This window comes from Nymphaea colorata, chromosome 2 (genome assembly GCF_008831285.2).
Source record: "Nymphaea colorata isolate Beijing-Zhang1983 chromosome 2, ASM883128v2, whole genome shotgun sequence".
NCBI lineage: Eukaryota > Viridiplantae > Streptophyta > Magnoliopsida > Nymphaeales > Nymphaeaceae > Nymphaea > Nymphaea colorata.
The window spans coordinates 25,808,331-25,829,022 of NC_045139.1; the positions used below are offsets into that span (position 1 = coordinate 25,808,331).

Sequence of the window (20,692 nt, forward strand, 5' to 3'; positions counted from 1 at the left end):
CTTCCACGGATTAATCAATATAATTATCCAAATCCGAGGTCGTTTTGGGCTTGACTTTAGCCGGTTGACGTATTTGATTTTTTTTGAATCCCATTAATGTGGAGTCAGCGTTCCATATCCATTGGAAACCGATAGTCAATGTGGGATTTCTAAAATAAGTTGCCATTCTGGTTGACCATGCTCTACGTAGGACTGTTGTAGAGGATTTCATTGTTTGTGGCAAAAAAAGGCTTTGGAATAAAACAATATCAGTCATACACATGTTTATGATTTGCGTGTGCATAAGTTGAAACAGTTTGTGTTGACAACTTGTAATGCGTGGACGGTCCTGACCCCCTCTGTCCTGCTACTTTTTTAACTCATCTATCTTATCTCGTCCGGCCCCACGCTTTTTCCTTCATTAGTAAATTAAGTCATTGTAACTCATCTTAACTTAGTCACGATTAAGCCTTGGACCGACTCGTTCGAAACTTCAACATCTCCACGAGTACCTGTTCTTAGAAAAATAAAACGCCACCATAACGATAATCGTTCCGCCCTTTTCTTCTTCTTACAGGAAAAAAACAATTTAGAACTTTTGGTGGTGAAGACATCTAATGAGAACACACCATGGTTCCTTTGAATGTTGTGAGTATTAGGATCGAGTATCTATGTCACCAGGAATGCGACGAAGTTTTGGAAGCATAAAGCTCCTGAGAGGAGTTCCGGTCCGAATAGAACTTCTGTGCGGGCGATCCACGTTTCTCATTCACGCCCAAACTTTTGGGAGGCAGTAGATAATTGGATGCTGGTGCATTAGTACCTGCGCCGGCCACTGCACGGTTAAGTAGACACAAAGATGATCTTGACGACTGTGTACAAACTTTCCTTAATTTAGTTCTGCATCTGCTGTCAGCTTTGACAAGAAGTCCGAGTTCGCAATTCCTTCTTATCAGTTTGGTTACTTAATTTGCACTTTTTGTTGTTTTTTTTTTCAACTTTATATTTAAAGTATAAGTCCAGAAATTGTACACACACGCACTCAGATAAGCAGATCACTTGAAAATATAGCTTATCAAATTAAGTATATTTTACGCAATTAATGAACCTTATATAGATATATAATCTTAAGAGTGTTCTAAATGACTAAGTCAACTGTTGTAATCACTAAAATTAAATTAACAAGCAAACAACTTGAATGAAAACATACTCTATGTTAAATTACATGCTCCATATGTTGTTTAGTGGTGATTGATCTTTTATATAAAAGTTATTTATGATATATTCAGTATGTTTTCATTTGGTTACTACTGTGACTTTCATTAAAGATAGAAAAAAAAGCACCGGATCAGCATTTTGCTGTTGTTAACAACAAAAAGAATTGTAGATGTTCATCAAATTTATTGCCGCTTCTTTACTTCAAAGACGAGAAAAAAAAAAAAAAAAAAGAGTTTGGCGTTATAATTTAAATAAGCTGCATTAATGGGACGTCCGCTCAACCTTGTTCTACGCACGTATGGGGACGGGAAACGTAATAGTAATAAATAATAATAATAAAGAGCCGGCAAGGACCAACACCCTCAATTACTGTAAAGTAAATATCCTCAGAACATTATTTTCATTTTTTTAAGAGTGAAACCAGAAGTATTTCATCGAATTGAAGTTTTCACCCTTTCATGCATTGCACTCAATCCTTAAGGAAGCTCAGATTCAAGTGTATATAAAAAGAATCACGCAAGAGCGCACGAGAGAACTGCCATCCTCCACACGCAAACAATCCTAATCCGAGTTTGACCTGCCCTTCTTTCTAGTGCTTTCACACTCACCGTCATTTTGTATATATAGTCTCTCCGTCTTCATGCAATCCCAATCACTGCTACCGCCATCTCCACCATTGCCACCATCACCACTAGAACCGCCGTTGCAGCACTTTGCAGATTCTTTTATGCTTGGGCTGAGCAAGTTTGAAGCAGCTTCACGCATGGCAGGAGAACGCCAACCATCAGTTTTCGCCTTTGCATTATGCAAAACCCTGTTTCTTCTGTCCTTGCTTGCTGTTCCGCTGCTCGCGGCGTCTTCCGGAAACAATCCGCCGGTGCTTGTTAGTGAGCTCCTGCAGGCTGAGGCGAAGAGGAAGATCATAACAGTGAGCAAGGACGGAACGGGGGACTTCCAAACGGTGACTGATGCCGTTAACAGTATCAAGACTGGGAATTCCCAACGTATAATCATCCGTATAAAGTCCGGAATCTACACAGAGAAGGTTACAATTGATCGCTCGAAGCCGTTTGTCACATTCTACGGCGACCGCAATGCGATGCCGACGATCAGATTCGGCGGGAGGGCGGCTGTCTACACGACGATGTTCAGTGCTACGGTTGCTGTCGAGTCCAACTACTTCATGGCTGTGAACATCATCTTTCAGGTAAGTATGTGCTTCGGCACCGTCAAATCCAGACATCTCTCTCTCTCTCTCTCTCCACATATATATATATATATATATATATATATATATATATATATATATATATATTGTTATGTTAGACAACCCTATCTTCTAATAACTGTTTGTTAAATGAAGGGATAAATAACTGAAGTTTCATGTTGTTACGTTTCACAAAATCAACATCTAGTTTTTTTTTCTCTCTCTCTCTCTTTATATATGTTATATATAATGTCTGTTAATGTCAACCAGCTGACCATATGTTAATGCAAACATAAAAACTGTCAAATTAAATGGATAAGAAGGTGATTGGCAGTTGTCCTTTTAAGAATTTCTCACGTGTTAATCATAACCGGTAACTATATTAAACAAATAGTAGTAGATCGCACAGAAATATTTCCATATAAACTGACATGCCCAAAGATTAGATGATCTTTCTGCATTTAAAGGTAACAATGGTAAGCTAGTGTCGAGCATGAACCAGATGCCTGTTTAGCCAAAGACTGCTTGCTTCTACGTTAAATACCACTTGTTTGCACAAAGGCTGATTAATTGTATTTCTCTTAATTTCCTTTATTCTGATTTTTTTTTTTTTTTTGTTACTAGAATTCAGCACCAAAACCAAGGCCTGGTGAAAAGGGAGGGCAAGCGGTGGCGATGCGTATCTCTGGGGACAATGCAGCATTCTACAACTGCCGGTTCTTGGGGCCGGTTCTTGGGCTTTCAGGACACCTTGTATGATCATTCCGGCCGGCATTACTTCAAGAATTGCTTGATACAGGGCTCCGTCGACTTCATTTTTGGCAACGGCAGGTCCTTATATGAGGTATGCATCATCGCACAGGAACACCCACATTGATACAAACACATACCATTAGTCATTTAGAATTACTTATTTAAAAGCAATTGGTTAACCATTTGATCAACAGTCACAACTGAAAATTAAGTACCGAAAACTATTGCTGGAGTCATTGTGACTACAGACTTTTAACCATGGTTTCTGATTTTTTTAGTCATCCGGTAACATTTGGCAGTAGACTGATCCTATGTACAAATACGAGTGCATGTGTGTGAGTTCCTAATTGCAACAATTTATGGAAATAATACGCCAAAACAGCATCTTTCATCCTGAAGTACTTTTATCTTTTTTGTAAAATCTCTGTTGGTATTAATTTTTAAAGCCGTTCTGGGCAGGCAGGCATTTCTCCCAGCTTAATAGCTTGAAGATGGGTTAATGCAATTCATAGTAGACATAGATTAATGTTTATGTTAGAGATTTTCTCAGCACGCCTAGAATTTGGTGTTTTTGACAAAGAAACGTTGGTCTATCAAGGGTTCTTTGGCGTCGCAACCAGATGATTCTGATAGAAAACCCTTTGGAAGAAGTCGTGCAAATTAGACCGACTGACATAGTTAAAAATCTCAAAGGCGAATGATAAAACTGACGGTTTGTTGTATCTGGGAGCAGGGTTGCGTACTGAAGTCAGTTGCGGATAATGTGGGAGTGACGGCAATGGTTGCGCAAGGGCGCAACAGCTCCAATGACGCCGGCGGCTTCTCCTTCGTCGGCTGCAACGTGACGGGGAGCGGGAGCGCCAACCTGGGCCGAGCATGGCGTGGCTACTCTAAGGTCGTCTTCTCCTACAGCTACTTCTCCTCCGTCGTCAATACCCGAGGATGGGACCAAAACGGCTTCCCCAGCCAGTAAGTACCAAATCTCTCTCTCTCTACTGAACACTGAAACCCAAAAATTTAAAAGCAATAAGCTATACTTGGGTTTCTTCTTACTAAATATACAAGTAGTTGTTAGGCTATTTACATGCTTCCATCTACTTCGTCTTAATAATGAATTATATATTTGTTCTACAGAAACCTGGTTTTTGGAGAATACAAGTGCATGGGTCCGGGAGCCAACAGAGCAGGGCGCGTGAAATATGCAAGAGCCCTCACCGATCAACAGGCGGCGCCCTTCTTGAGCACAACATACATTGGAGCAAGAAACTGGCTGCTCTCTCCGCCCTCGTTGTAAACTCACCACAGAAGATGATCGATTTTTGTGTTCAAAAGAGTTCAGATTTGGATCATCTCCTTGTAAATTCTGCAGCAATTTGTGTTCGATTTAGATTCGTTGCAGCCAAGATAAACGGGAAAGACCCAAACACTAATGAGATCTGTCATAAGTTTTTAGATCTTACAATGTTGATGTTTCATAGATCTGTCTTAATTTTTTAAGCAAATTCATAAAGCAGCAGGATTGTTACTTTCCTTTTTTTTTTTTTTTTATCACGCAACCTTTAACCGAACCGACTACTTAACCTGAGGTGATGATGTAAATTCATTTCAGATGCCTGTGGCTCAATGCTACAAATTGTATGTAACTTTCATTTCTAGCTTTTCACTGTAAAATAAGCTGACAATTCAAAATTTGGGGAATATTTGTAATTCATGACTACTTGGTTTTGAAACAATTTGCTGCAACAAAGATGAAAACTTGAGCTCTTGTTCCAAACTCTCTCCTACGAAAGAAGATCCAAACTAGGCTGAAGTCTTTCTTCCCTTATCCTCATACAGCTGCTTTTAGCACTTCAAGGCACGGTTTCAGTACAGTTCAGCTCTGACATTGATACCCATTTTTGCTGCACAAGACTTAATGTTGGAACTAGAGTTTGGCTGCCTACTAGTTTTTAGCTCAAAGGAATGTCAATAGATCATATTCAAATTATTCAAGTTTGAATATAAATGAAAAAAAAGTCATATCCGAATATGATTGTACAATCTAAACCCAATTTTTATCTTGTATTTGAATTCACATCTGAATTTTAAACTGAATCCAACTAAAAAGGGGCATTAGATATGAGATATTTTTTTTAAATCCAAACATTATCAAATGTCATTTCTTAAATCTGAGCCAGTTTCTTAATCGGCTTTATCGTATTTGTTGAGAAGAATAATTTGATTGGATATCCAATTCAAATTAAATATATTGACATTGATCTTAGATCTGTGGACCCGACCCCACGACCCCTTTCGGATATGGGATCCGCATATTTGTGGACAGAGATAAATCTAAATGTAAACCCTGTTAAGCGCTTTTAAAAGGTGGCATAGAATCCAAGGTGCATGCAACCGAGCGAGCGAGCCCACTGAAAAACCACTCTCATCTCCTCTGCCTGCACCCGGTTTCTCCACTCCCTGTTTTCTTTCCCTCTTCCCAATCTTTCCACTAATGCCTCTCGGCCCCACCTCCTCACTTATCCTACATACAATTTAAAATTACAAATTGCCACCCATATTGAGTTTATCATAAATTCACCTCAATTTTTTCAAGCCTAACAAAGTGGCCATCAACTTTTGTTCTTTATCACAAACCACCACCTTTGAGGACCGTGGTGGTTGACGGAAAAAAGTTATTCAACTACAAAATGTACCGAAAAGCCCTTTCAATTACAGAGATGGACGATTCTTGTGGACGCAATGGGAGTTGGTTGGAGAAAGGAAAAAAAACGCTTCTGTTCGTCTTGCTTGCTTTATTCTTCCAACCATTTGAGAGGGTATACTTGTCATTAACCGTCCGTCTGTGTCCGCGAGTATGGGCAGTGGCCTCAGTACGAAACTTTGAGTGCCGATTTGTAATTTTTTCTTAAAAATAATAAACGTTGAGTTCTCTCTCGCCCCTGTGGGGCCCCGCAAGGCGAGAGAGCGACACCGTCGATTCAGTGAGGCCACCGAAAGTACGAAGTTGGCCTCCGAACGTTCTAGAGAGCCATCGTCTTCCTCACCCTCGCCTTGGTCGCTCCTCTCCACCACTGGCGAGGGAGGCGAGGGATCTCGTGCTCTCAGCGCGATCCCGGCCGCTCATCGCACTCGATCCAACGGTCGACCCACCCCGACGTGCCTCCCGGCATCGTTTCCGCCTCTCCGGCGCCCGTCCCCCCGAGGTTTTCGCCCTCTTCCCGGCGGGCTTTGCGTGCTTTGAGAGGAGCAGAGGGCTGGAGATGTGAATACAGGGGAAGCAGCCGGGGAAGTAGAAGAATAAAAGAAGATTCTTTCTTGTTTTCTCTTTTTTTTTTTTTCTCTCTTTTCTGCCTATCTGTTGTCTTCGGCGCCTTAAATTTTTTGCCGGTTTTCTTCCGGCCTGTTGTTGCCGGAAGGTCGAGAACTCGGCGGTTTCTCTCTCGTCCCGATGGATGCCGGAAAGGAGACAGAGAGCAACTTGTACGGGGTGCTGGGGCTGAAGAAGGATTGCTCCGCGACGGACCTGCGGAGCGCGTATAAGAAACTTGCTCTTGTTAGCTTTCTTTTCCTCTCATTGCACTTTCTTTCTCCTTTCCTCTTATTCTTCCTTTTTGTTTTCTCTTCTGGTTGCGAAACGAGATTTTGCTTTCTCTCTCCTTTTTCCCCCTTCTTTTCGTTCGAGAACTCCTTCACCTTGTAGCGATTTGCGCGTATAGAGAGGTACTGTGTTTCTCCATAATCCGTATAGAATTTGTTTTCTCCTAAAAACTGTTTTTCTGGATTCCTTTCCGGGAATTTGCGTGCTTTCGTTATCTCGCTTCGATTTCGTGATGAAAAATTGTGCTTTTCCGTTCCTCTTTGTTCTGGTTCTTTGAATAAGTTTGCGTGAATTTAGAAAATTTGTAGAAAATTTTCACCTGTTTCTTCTTGTATTAGCCATAATCTGATTGCTGAACAATAAAAGTTCTCCTTCTAAAGTGCTTTTAGAATTTTTAACTTTTCTTCTTCGTGTGATTCTGTTTTTTTAAGAAATATTTTTTTTTTTTCAACTGTGACATGGTAAAGAGGCCGTTTATGGTTTTGCTCTCTTGATTCTAATCATCTCTCTTTTTTTTTGCTTCCTCGATTTGCCATATAATTTTCCCGCTAAATTTCTCCTTCGCTCGAGGAACAAGCAATTCTGCTTGGTGTGGGAGTTGTCCAGTTCGCCCCCAGCCGATCAATGCTTCTCTTTTAATTACGTGATTGCCATCCCTTCGTGGCAAGTTCTATAGGATTATTTCTTTTCCCGCCGTTCGAAACGGCTTCATCTTTTGCGTTGAATGCCGCGACGTACTCGTGTTTCTAATTGGAAAAATTGTTCTGAGGGATTTTATTTTGTTCCCTTTGTTTCTCTATTTATCCGAGCCTTTTTTGTCTATGAATTTCGCGTAGGAGCTGGAGAAACGAACATCAACGACGTCTCCTTTGGGCGGTAAAACTTTCTTTCGCATGATTTGTTTTCGCTGATTTTGAAAACATTTTTACTATCTTTTTGCCCATAAAATCCCGACAATATGAACCCTCCCCATTTTCGGTCGTTTATAATAAAATTTCGCCCACCCAACCTCTAGGGCTGTCTTTCTTCCCATCATTGTGTCTACTTTGAAAATCAATGACTTTATGGAGCCCGAGCGGGTGCTTAGAAATTCCTTGGTTTTCCTGCCGTCCTCATTACTGGCATCCTTGCCGCCCTTAGTAAGCCTGGTTTTTGTGGCAGAGACGGCACCCAGACAGGTGTTCCTACTCCGGCAGCGACAAGCACGTTGAGGAATGGAAGATGAAATTCCAGGCCGTTCAGGAGGCCTACTCAGGTTCGCATCTACCTTCCTTGCTCCATCTTTGGGAGTCGGAGTCCGTGGAGTCTAATTTAATCTCCCGTCAGAACATGGTAAAACATACTCCTTAAGTTCTTGATAAAAAAGAATCATCAGGCTTTAGGGAAGAATGAAACATTGGTGGAGTTTGAAGTGGGATAGTGATTTGCACTGAATATACTTCTCATGAAACAGTGTTGCGAAATGTCATACCTGTACTTTTACAGGCTGGCCTACTATTTGGTCAATTACTGTTATTAATTCCATTAAGTTTACTAGAAAATTAGGAATACACCAAACGCCTGTATTTATCATTTGTTGCGATGTGAGGAGTAAGAAGGGAATGAGTGCGGAGGAAGTAGGGAGGCGGAAAAGGGAGGAGGGGAAGAGAGGAAGGGAAGGGAGGCAGAGGTAGAAGGGAAAGAGGGTGGAGGAAGAAGGGAGGCAGAAAAAGGAGGAAGGGAGGAGGAAAGGAAAGGAGGCGGAGGAAGAAGGGAAAGAGGGCGGAGGAAGAAGGGAAAGAGGGCGGACGAAGAAGGGAGGAAAGAGGAAGAAGGAGGAAGAAGAGAAGGAAGGAGGAGGAGGAAGAAGGGTTTACGGTGGCGTTTCTTCATCCTTCCTCCTTCCCTTCCTCCCTTCCCTTCCCTTCTTCCTCCATCTTACCCCCTCTCTCCCGTCTTCCCTTCCTCCTCCTCCTCCCTCCCTTTCCTTCCCTTCCTCCTCCTCCTCCTTCTTCCTCCTCCTCCCTTCCCTTCCCTTCTTCCTCCTTTCCCCCTCTCCCTTTTCCCTTCCCATCTTCCTCCTTCTTCCTCACCATTTCTTTTGGAAATATGGAATTTTATTTCCCATTCACCAATTCTAGAAATTTTTTTGTGGAAATTTTTTTTCATTTTCATATTTCCAGCCATCAAATAAGCCCTTATCAAATAGGCCCTTAGATTCAATAAAGATGTATATAGACTGCTCGGGTCCTTCTCCAAAAAGGATATGATCATAAGGAAAGGTGATGCCACATAAAAAAGAATACATATGGAATGATGACTCTAAAGGATAAAGATTGAATTAGTGAAAAGATTGACTAGGTTGACCAAGATAACATGAAGTAGAGATGTGCAATGAGCTTGTAATTCATCACATAAGGTTTTATATATGTCAAGTTATGTTTATATACCTTAGCCGAATGGTTTAGTACTAGCATAGGTTCTCCTTTAGGCAACTAAGGGTAGGGTTCATCAATTTTTTCTCGATCGCTCGTCGATATACCACAAATTACCACTCATGGTACTAACGAGGAGGCTTTTCTGCCCAAGGTGTGATCTAGTTGTAAGGCTTAGACTTGTGCTACCACCTAAGACCAAGCCCCACAACATAATGACCGAGACAAATAGGCATGAAGAATTTTGAAATATGAAAAATCATGCAAAATCAGTTGTCTCTAATGTAATGTTGCCAAAGATCACGATTAAAATAAATAGAAGAGCAAATAAATGGGATTGGCCATTAGGCCTGTTAAAAAAAAACATTTTTTGATGTGGGCAAGGCTGTTGCCCACCCAAAAAGACCAAAACCGCCCCTTGGAGGGCTTTTTTTTGTCAAAAAGGAGGGGGGAAGGGGCATGTAACAACGCCCAGGCACAACAGCGCCGGGCGCTGTCGAACGCGACCGTGGCACGCGCGTCGCATGCGCGAGGTCGCAAATTTTTTTTTTAAGTCTAAATTGAACGTTGTCATATATAATATGTATTTTTGATTTAAAATAAAAGGAAAGTTTTGTTAAAAACGGGTGCTCGGCTCCACTTTAAGCGATTTCAAACTTGTTTTAAATTCGATTTTAGATTTTAATTTCGAAATGTTCGATTTTGGATTTAATTAGTGGTTTTGGATCTAATTTGGATCCACGAATTTACATGCATCACAGGAATGCCGATTAGGTTTGACATATGGAATAAGAATTTTTAGCAACCTATCTGAAATATGACCAAGCCTAGAGTGCCACAATTTGTACTCAAATGTCTTTCCTGCATGAGCAATAAAGCCAACCTCAATGTTGTCAAAGATATACAGGCAGTTGTGCTCATACCCTCTACCAATATCCTTTCTCAACTCCTTGTTTTGAAAAATTGCATTCTTGGAGAAAAAATAGCTAAGCAATTATAGTCTTTAGTTATCTTACTTAGAAATATAAGATTGGTAGAAAGTTTAGGAATATAAAGCACACAAGATTGTTTATTTGATTTGAAGAAACAAGATTCCCCAATGCTTTCTACAGCAATGGGTGTTCCATCAGCCGTGAATACGTGCTGATTTCTTTCTGGATTTAAATCAGCCATTTTAGAAAGATCACCAGTCATGTGGTAGGTGGCCCCAGAATCAATGATCCATCCTAAATTTTTTGAATGAGTAGCGTACCTTTAGATGAGTTTCAAATTGGCTAAGTAGAAACCAGATTTGTCTTTAAATAATGCTGTCTTCACGGGTGATGAAGTTGGCTGTGTTGGGACTGTTGGACGAGAGTGACTTCTCTTTTCTTTTGATGATGGCTTTCCATTTAGCTCCCAACACTTTTATCAAGTGTTTCCAGTTTTTTTACAATACCAACATTTAAAACGATTTCTTCCTCTCTACATGATGGTCACATTTCTACTGCTTTTAATATCAGGTCTGGAATTGTTAGGCGGTGGTTCTGAATGAGTTTGATATGCCATCTTTTCACTTGTATCTTTAGCAGCCTCATGTTTCTTTTCGGATTCATAACTTTCCGGCGAGCAACCTCTTTTTGTATGGTTTGACAGACTTGATTGAAATTTGGCAATGAATTTGTCATGAGTATTTGATTTCTAACACTCTCAAATTCAATTCCAAGTCCATCGAGGAAACAAAAAAATTTATCTTCTTCCAAACACTATCTATAAACATTTGGGTCAGTTATAGCAAGGCGATATTGCATTAGTTCCTCCCATAGACTACGGTATTGACTGAGATAAGATTGTAGCGACTTGTCTCCCATTGAAATATGAGCAAGTTCTAATTGAATTTGATAAACTCTAGCCAAAATGTTTTGTTCTCTATATATTTCCTTTAAAGTATCCCATATATCTTTAACTGTTTCATGATAAGTAAGCATATTTGAAATACTAGGCTCTATGGAATTTATTAACCAAGACATGACTAAAACATTTTCAGACTGCCATTCATCAAATTTTGGATGAGAAATGTTCAGACGAGGAATCTTGCCCGTAACGTAGCCTCCTAGATAATTTGATTCGTGTAGAAGAGTAGTTGTGATCTTCAAGGTATTATTTTAATCAGCCGTAGACTTTTTTACACCGTCACTTGAATTGCTGCCTTGATTCCCATTGATTTGAGATTTGATGTCAAGATCACGAATAATTCTCTCTTACCAAAGTAAGTTGAGCCAAAGAGACGGAAAAAATCACAATAACAGCAGACTTTACATGGTTTGGCTTAGATGCCTACATCCATGGCAGAAGAAGGAGGAGCTCTTTTATTTGATCTCTTTCATTCAGGGGTTGGAGCCTTTCTAAAATTTTTATTTCCTTAGATAAATCCAATGTTCTCTTCAACGGATCTCCTCCAATTTACTTGACAGTCCACCTCGCACCGACACAAAGAGAGGGAAAGAGGGAGGCAGACAAAGAGGAGGAACAGTTGGAGTTGCGTAATCAAGAAAAGTCGCAGTGGATGGTGTGGAGAGATGGTAAAGATGTTGTTTGTTAATTCATAAATCTTATGCATTTGGTGGGCCACGAGAATCAGGCCTAACCTCTGGCCATCTTTCGGTCACAATATATTCATTGTTCAATCGGCTTGCAGGTGGAGCAAGGGGCAGCAGAAGCTGGTCTAGGCTGTTAGGTTGAAGGAGAGTCCAAAAATGTATATGGGCATCAGACTTTATGAAGAGCGTCTAGCTTGAAGTGCGAGCAGTTCTTTGCAAACTTTTTCTGCTGTCTTACGAATTTTGGAGGTACCATTTTGCTTGTTGCAGCTTCCGCACAGTCGGAGACGGAATCTTTCTGCTGCAGCTCTCATGTTAAGTCATCAGTTTCTGCCTTCTTGGTGTAGGAGTAGACATGACAGAATTTTGTCTGTTTTGAAGATTAACCCTTCTTCGGAGGTTTGCTAACGATTAAAGTGACCAATACATCTTAATTCTGAATTGGTATGGGGTTGTAATTACTGTTGTGTATTGAGAGTGTACACCAAGTTCGAGTCAAGCTTTATGAGGTGATTCAAGCACAGCCTGCAAACCAAGACCAAGCTCAAAATAGACTCGGTTAACCACATGTCACTTGATTCATATGTTTTTTTTTTCTTTAAATGAAAATGAAAACAACAAAACAAGTGTTACAATTTATTAAAATTTACCAACATGCTGGTGAATATTAACATGGGTAGGGGTGGAGCCAGAAATTTTTTATAAAGGAGGTCGAATTAAAGTTTTTAAATTTTGATACGGGTTAAAATATAATTTTTCAAATTTTTTATATAAAACAAAGAATTTTTTCTAAAATTTACATGTAAGTTTTAAAAAAATAACTTTTTGAGGTAGGGCCAGCGCCCATGCAGGTCCTCCCTTGGCTCCGCCCTTGAACACAGAGAAAACATGAACTGACTTGAGTTTAACCGAGTTTAACTTGAACTTGACTTGGTTGTAACTCAGTTTTAACTCAACTTGAGTCAAGCTTTCATGGGCGAGTTCGAGCTGAGTTAGAATTTCATTGTATGTCCTTTCTCTCATGTATTTTTCTCTGATAAACGTTTCAGACACAGGGTAGGTCAAGGGCGCCGTAACAGATTAGTCAGGACTGTTGATTGGCTTGTGCTGGTCTGTCTACTAAAATAAAGTTAATCTGTAAGTTAAAAACACAAACATGATCGTAAAAACATGTATGTGTATGGATAAAGAGATACATATATATAAAAGTACATGCAGATATTCACATTAAACATATACATGAGCAGACACGCACCAAAGAGCTCATGTAATTGCATATATTAAGAAATTAAATATAAGTACAAACATACATACATATATATGTCCCTTAAAGGGTGTGCAAATGTGTGTGTATATATATATATATATATATATATATATATATAATGTCATATGTTGGCTGATGGATCAAAATTAATGAACCTAAACTAGTTAATTAGTTTGGCCTACAAATAGCAGCAAGTGTAAAACACTATAGGTCCATCCAAGCTTTGAAGCAAGTTAAAACTTTAGCATATGGGTTTGATCTTGGGATTTTGAGGATAAAGGCGGCTTCTCCTAAATAATCATTAAAAAAATGTTCATGAACAAGTCATCGAGTCTTAAACAAAAGACAATTGCATAAATTGCAGAAACACTGGAACATAATTGATGAGTGATTATAGGACCTGATACAATCTCATTATTTGGGACTTGCCATCTGCACCTGAGTTGATCGATCATGTCTTATAGTTGTGCCTTCTGTTTTGGATGTTTGTCCGCATCATTCAACGGTCAGGATTATATATATATATATTTTATATTTATATTTATATATATATATATATATATCCTTGGCAGGTACTAGGCTGTTGTTCAATCCAAACCATGGATTCTGCTCCTTTCAACTCAGCTGAGTCTCATTGATGTACCCATGTAGAGAGAGAGAGAGAGAGAGAGAGATGACAACCCAACCCCATTATACAGCAAGCCACTTTGATATTGGGACAATTTGTGTTATATATAGATATATATATATATATATATATATATATATATATATATATATATAGCCACCAAAAGCTTGGTGGAAGCTGATCCACTGCACGGAGCCAAGATGGTAGTCAGCTGACGCGTCTTCACACCCTCACTGGTTCATAAAAACACACCGCTTTCGCACTATTAACTCCATCATGATGGCCCATTAGTTGCTTTGAGATCGGCATCGAAATCACAGGAATCCAATCGAAGTGCGTCTCCAATTTCAACCGATCGACTGGCATAATCTTTTAAATCAAAAGAATCCTTTTCCTTTTTAGTTATTTAAAAAATGTTTCATTCCGAAAGTCAATGACATAAATCCATTAGTCGAAGCAATACATATATAAATATGATTATTAATTTAGCGGGTGCAGGACAAATGATGTCAGGATTCCTTTGGACCACACATCGATCCGAGATATCCTCCAACTTCAGTACAAAAAGTAGACAATATGATCTTCAGATCATGTGAGGACTTGAGCCCTCTTTCTCAATCATTAAACCGTGGGTCAACCATCTATTTTAATAACTTTTTTTAATTTTTAATATAGAACTAAATTTTTGGGGTGTTACAATCCACTTTCTTAAAGCATATATCCGTTCATTCATGTGAGACCACAAGTTCGGATTGTTGAACCAACTTTGATACTACTGTAACAATCAAAGTTACTCTTGAGTTCAAGCCCCTGGTTCAGCGAATCTCGGCTTCAACCTCAAAAAGGATAGAAACCAAGACAACCATCTATTTTAATATAACTTTCTTTATAAGCCATTGAAGATCTCTCATCATCTTTAATACAAAACTAACCTTTTGAGGTGTTACAAATAACATTTGCTATCGTTTGCAGAGCACCCACAAAAAATCAAACTAATGATCGAGCTTTCAAATGCACTTTTAACATTGATCTTGGTACATTAAGCTTTGAACTTCCAACGATTGAATGCTGATTTTCATAGGGTGACTAAGACCCCAACTCACGTTTTCGGAGCATATTCTAATTTAACGAACTTGCCTCAACGAACCACTACAAGTTTCCTAAAGGACCCCGCTCCGTATAGATGCATAAGACCATGGTGAGTTAGAGTGAACCATGGGCTTCTTTGCATCGCTCCATGATTTCTCATCGCTAACATCGTCTCGTAGTATTCACAAATTTTTTTTCCAAAAATTCAACAAACATTGAATCAATATCCTGCAGATTAGATTAATTAGCATGCCTTGTTTTTGAAATGAGAATCCAAATCCCCATTCCAATGATTATGGGATCAAATACTGGGATTCTGATCCTAGTGTTGCCAAACGCTACGTTTATGCACATTTTATGGGAGAATCGAATTAGTTAATAGCATGAATGAAATACTTAGCCCGTACTTTTGCATACTAATTTAAGGCTGACTCCCGTGACTGACCTGCTGGAAAAAGTGGGTTGAGAGCAATGTTAACTTTGTTTGCTAAGCTGCTGGAAAAAGTGGGTTGAGAGCAATGTTAACTTTGTTTGCTAGAAGAAATATGACCTTTTATCCAGAGGGCAGAGCCAAGGGCGGGCTTCAACACTCCCTTAATTTTGTTTAAAATATACATATAAGTTTTAAAAAATTTTGGTAATCTTTTGAAAAATTATATTTCGGCCCCCTTGTTAAAATTTTGAAACTATACTTCAGCCCCCTCGTAAAAAATTTTCAGTTCCGTCACAGCTGTTAGCAATGCAATATAAAAATGTGTTCTGTTTGTTGACGGCTAAGTCCCAACAGACCGGCTTGTCTCAATTTACTTTATTTAAGCTGCCAACGTATAGCCTTCGGTCTGTCGATGGTTTTTCCTTTTTGTTGTCGTCATGACATTGGAAATGAACTTGAGAACCCCTTCTTTTCAAAATACCATTGTATGTTCCCGTTCATGATTAGCCTGGAGGCTAGAAGTTCGTCTCTAGGCAGTCATATTCTCCAACATAAACACCCTATGGTAGTTAAATGTACAACGAGTCATGCTAACATGGGCTCGACTCGAACTCACCAGTATACACTGGCTTGAGCTCAATTCATTTAATAAAAAAGTTGAGCTCGAGCTTGAGTTAAAACTCAAGCTATAGACGAGTCGAGTTCAAGATACATATACTTAAACTGAACTCATATACTTAAACTCAACTCGATGTGCGTCATTCCTGTTTATTAATCTTGAGGGGCATGTTGGTAAGCTTTGATGAATTATTTGAACACCATTTTTGTTGTGGTTTTCATATATATATATATATATTTTGCTCAACTCTAGAGCTCAAGTCAAGCTAAGCTCGAGCGTGGCTTGCTCGTTGTATATTCCTACCCTTTGAGATCAAATGAACCCATGCTCGGTCCTGATAGACTCCGGTAATAGAAAATTCTCTCGTGGATGTAGACGCCCAAAGCAAACTAGAAATTATGCGATTCTGATCATCACTAAGGTCTTCCACTCATCTGATTTTTTCACAAGCTAAGCCCAGTGAGATTGTGAACTGAAAATAGAGAGCCGTCATTTGACTAAGAGCAAACAATCTTTGAGATACCAACAGACGCCATTAATAACAAAAAAACATGGTGATCAGCATGCACGTGAGTACCGGAGCACATTTTTCTCCGGGGACTGCACTAGAGAGTTGGACCATTAGGCGGCCTGATCCTTAAAGCTTCTCGTTCTGAGAAAAAGCAGAACATGTGAATTGGCGTCAACCGACACAAGAACTGCGGCCACTTTACTATATTGCGGAAAACGGAGAGGGGCGCCGGTGACGACGATGGAGATGGATAGCATCAAAGGGACAACCCATAAGCCTGCCGACAGTCCATCTCACGTTCGTCGTGTTAGGCGCATGCACTCGTCGTCCTCTTCACGGGGTCTCTCCCTTCTTCTGTTCGTCTTCTTCTTTTTCCATTTTTTATTTCCGTCAATCTTTTTCTCCTGCTGTGCTTCACCAGAGGAACCCGTGAACAGCCACCATCACGGATCCAAGGGCAGGGCGGATCAGAGGACAGTGACATCATCCCTTTTCTTTTGCTAAAAGAAAGCAGCAAAAAAATAATCTCTTTATAGTACTGAATTCAAGGGGTTTTAGGGGCTGATCGGTAGGTTAGAAAGAGGTCCTACAACTAGGAAAAAGTAAAAAAAAAATTATGAGGAATCTGAGTTAAAATTTTTAAAGCTGAAATATCATTTTTTTAAAGTTTTTATATAATCAGGTGCAATTTTAAAAAATTTACATGTAATTTTTGTTTTTTTAAACTGAGGGCCTCACCTTTGCTCCGCCCCGTGATGAATCCAACTGGGGTATTTTTTTCTTTTCTTTTTCTTTTCTTTCAAATGGAAGGGAGTCCAGTTTGTTTACTATCGTTCTAACTTACAAGAATTTCATAGAAAGCAGCCATGAAAATCATCAAAATCGAAGCTCTCTACTTAGCTGGTGAACAAATGCCGCAGGAGACTCGAGACTGGTGTTGATAACATGTGGGCAATTGCCTACACAGAATCATTTTTCTTATTCACATGTTGATACCCTTTTGAAATTTAAAATTTATTACTAGTGCTATTTAACTAAAAATTTCCATTCACACCAAACGCTGTAGTGCACGCCCTTATCTTCTCAACTTAGCTTATATGGAGGTCCCCCACCATCATGATTATGATCTCATTGCACGAAAAGGTCAAGAATTAAAATTGGCAATAGGAGAAAGAAGCAGCGCAAAATCCAATTCAATTATCTTGACTAGATCTCTTAAATGAGAAATTGGGGGAATCACAACTAACTTTTAGCCTTCTTTTCTCTTTCAAGTGAGCAGCAATCCATTTCTAAAAAAAAGATCAAAAGGCCCCCTTCGTTACCCCTGTCTTTGGGGTCTTAAGTTGTATCGAGACCTTAGTATATAATAACTCATCATTTAACTGGAGTGTTGTGATCTTTCCTTTTATACTCACAGAATGAAACAAAAAAATGTACCTTTTTTACATGTCCACCGCCTTACCAGCTATGTTATGTTTCTTGAAGTAACTTTTCGTCTTTTCTCTGGAGTTTCATCCCCAACTATGTTTTTTTCCACAAACTTTTAGCTTCAAATGAATATCTTTAAACATTTGCTATGTTATTAACATATATATGCATGAGTGCTCCTTCAAACATGAAAATCTGTGAAGAGTGCACCCTCCAAAAACTTTTTCTGGCTCTACCACTCGGTATGTTGGTCTTAACTCACGTAACATATGTTAGTCGGCTGCACACAAGCATCAGCAAAGAACTCAAGTTTTTACAAACTCAGTCAATTTTTGGTCCTTCAATTACCCTATGGGAGAATCGAAGGAGAACAACTTAAAATCCTCGTGTCTATGCGATTGAATGGTATGCAAAATCTTAATGAGCACCTTGAGAATACAAAGAACAAATAAGTGATCTAACTTTTCTGATTTACATGCTTCTTATTTTTTAAATTGATCGGCTATTGAGTGCCACATTGAGTGGATCAACAATTCTGCAGTTGATACTAAGCATGGGCATCTGGCCGGGCGGGCTCGATAAAGAGTTGGGCGTGGGACGGCCCGACACCCGAAACCTAGGTCCGGCTCGACACTTAAAACCTGAGCCTAAGTCCAGCCTGAGCCCAGTTCGATTAAATTAAAATATATACATTTTTAATATAAAATAATATAAATATATAATTAATCGTAATAAAATATTATAATTAATATTAAAAAAATATTATCGAGCCCTTTTTTTGGACCCAACCGGGCTGCCTGGCTCGGTGCCCAGATTTAGTTGACAAAGACATGGTCCTTGTCGGTACGTTAGGATCAGGACATATCCTATTGCAAGCCCCCTTGTGCCTAATTTTGGCACCCTGTGAGTGGGAAATCAGACGTCCTCTACAAAGAACAAACCGAAAAGTGCCCTACGTTACTAAGTCAAGTTGTGTCAAGAGAATGTCAATGCTTTGACATAGTTCACTTACCACAAGCCTTTGATGAATAAGAGTGTAATTGTTGAGAAGAAATCTAAAGGTGCGGAAGACGCCCCTTTTATGTGAATCTATGAGAAAATTCAGCAAACACTTGGTATACACATATAATAAACCCCTAAAAAAACAAATCTTAGGCATCTACCACCTTAATAAATGAATATACAATAAAAGAACAATACCAAATCATAAAAGAGATCAAACAAAAGAAAAACCACAGCAATTACATGAAAAAACAACCTCTTGAAAACAGGTACGGTACCTAGTATGCCTTCATACATCAGACTTTGAATTCAAAGAGATCTATGGTGGAGACTGAATTGCAAATATAAAAGTCCAATTCTTTTTTTCAAAATGTCCTTGAAAAGAAGAGAGAGAGAGAGAGAGAGAGAGAAGGGAAAAAAAAGTAGTAGTAGTAGAAGAAGAAAACTTGTATGAGTTTCCTTAAATAAAATCTGTCTCATTTGAAGTGTTTTAGACTCTAAAAAGAAACTTGATTTCCATATTTACAATTTAATTTTTACTATCTGATATCGTTAAAATTGACTACCCAAATGATTTTTGTCAATTTTGGTATATAAGGATCAGTTCGTATGAAACTACTAGATGGCTGAAAGAAAAATGAGGAGAAAAAAATGTAAACTAATACTAAATGACAAAAATAACCATCATATTGTTTTCCTTGCTTTTTTTTAACCATCCATCTTATCAGATTGAATGGTTTTGATTAGATAAAAAACCAGAGTCACCACTCAATTTTTTTTTTCTATCTCATAAGTAGTTAAGAAATGCTTGAAAATGTAGGCAAGAAAACAAAATGATGGAAAGTCGAGGAGTAGATTTGATCACAAGTGTTGAGACTGCTGACATTGTTAATTTTAAAAACTTTATAATGTGTGATTTACGCACAAATTTTAATGATTTTAGATTTATAAACATTCCACAGGCAGCTATATGATTTAGATTGTTGGAAAAAAAAAGTTAGAATATCATAGAATCATGAGTAATGAGCTGCAATGAGCCAAGATAAAGTTGAGGGCATTTAGTACTATCTGCACTAGTACTTCCCCGACTTTGTGTTAAAGGTTTCAGAGACCACGCCCCAATTACTTATTGCCTTCAAGGTCTTGGGCTCTTTTGGTGGGCTAAATATTCATGGACTTTTCCATCTTGACTCAGTGCCTATGGGAATCGAACTAAGAATGTATTGTTCAACTCGCATCTAACCTGACCAGCTTCCCTGGCTCTCTTGAAACTGTTTTCTTTTTAAAGTTTCAAGGGAGAATTTGAAAAACGTAATTACAAGTTACTAATCGTTACCACCGAATGGCCTTATATTTTTTGTGTGTGTTTTTTTTTTCTTGTTCTTTTTGTTGTCTTGTTGGGTGTCTTCTCACTTGTTAGACTGAGTTTTTTTTTTTGCTTGAGATCACGGAATTTCATTGGTTGCCGTAGTTAACTGTCCTGTCCGCTGACAAATTTTCGGGCAATTCTACTTGAATTGATAAATATTAAGATGTTCTCCAAAATGCGAGTCAGGTAAACCAGGACACATGAAATCAGAGCACAGGGCAGAGACGATATCTGTGTGTATCGGCCGATACACATCATATAGGAACCCTTATTGCATTGATGCAGGCTACGATAAGGGACACATTGCTGACTGGTTCAGCCCAATAATATCCGCCAACATTTGAATAAATCGGATGCATACTTAAAACATATATTCTACGATTTTTTGCTTATGAAATGACATATAGCCCTATACTAGTGAATGATATCTAAGATTTCCAAGACAGAGCCCATATTTAGGGTATTCTGTTTCGTAGTTCATAACCAAATAAGTGGTGTTGTTTAGGGGATGTAGCATAGCTGGTCGACTTCAAGATGCGTTGATGACACGTTCTCAGTTTCCCGAGTACTACATCTTTGAGTTGAAGGATGTACTGTG

At 39.0% G+C, this 20,692-nt stretch overlaps 1 protein-coding gene and 1 pseudogene across 2 annotated transcripts; both read left to right on the forward strand.

Moving 5' to 3' along the window:
* The first annotated feature begins 1,837 nt into the window (after positions 1–1,837).
* LOC116247520 (putative pectinesterase 63) lies at positions 1,838–4,451 on the forward strand (annotated as a pseudogene).
* Positions 4,452–6,166: 1,715 nt separating this feature from the next.
* On the forward strand, positions 6,167–12,209 carry LOC116247958 (chaperone protein dnaJ 20, chloroplastic-like). Of its 2 annotated transcripts, none has more exons than XM_031620446.2 (4): positions 6,167–6,710; positions 7,917–8,010; positions 11,575–11,730; positions 11,847–12,209. In XM_031620446.2, the coding sequence occupies exons 1-4, from the start codon at positions 6,606–6,608 to the stop codon at positions 11,888–11,890; spliced, it is 399 nt and encodes a 132-aa protein (XP_031476306.1). In that variant the 5' UTR covers positions 6,167–6,605; the 3' UTR covers positions 11,891–12,209. The 2 variants fall into 2 exon arrangements, with proteins under 2 accessions (XP_031476306.1, XP_031476307.1); XM_031620447.2 differs by having other exon boundaries at positions 6,168–6,710; positions 11,623–11,730.
* The last annotated feature ends 8,483 nt before the right edge of the window (positions 12,210–20,692 follow it).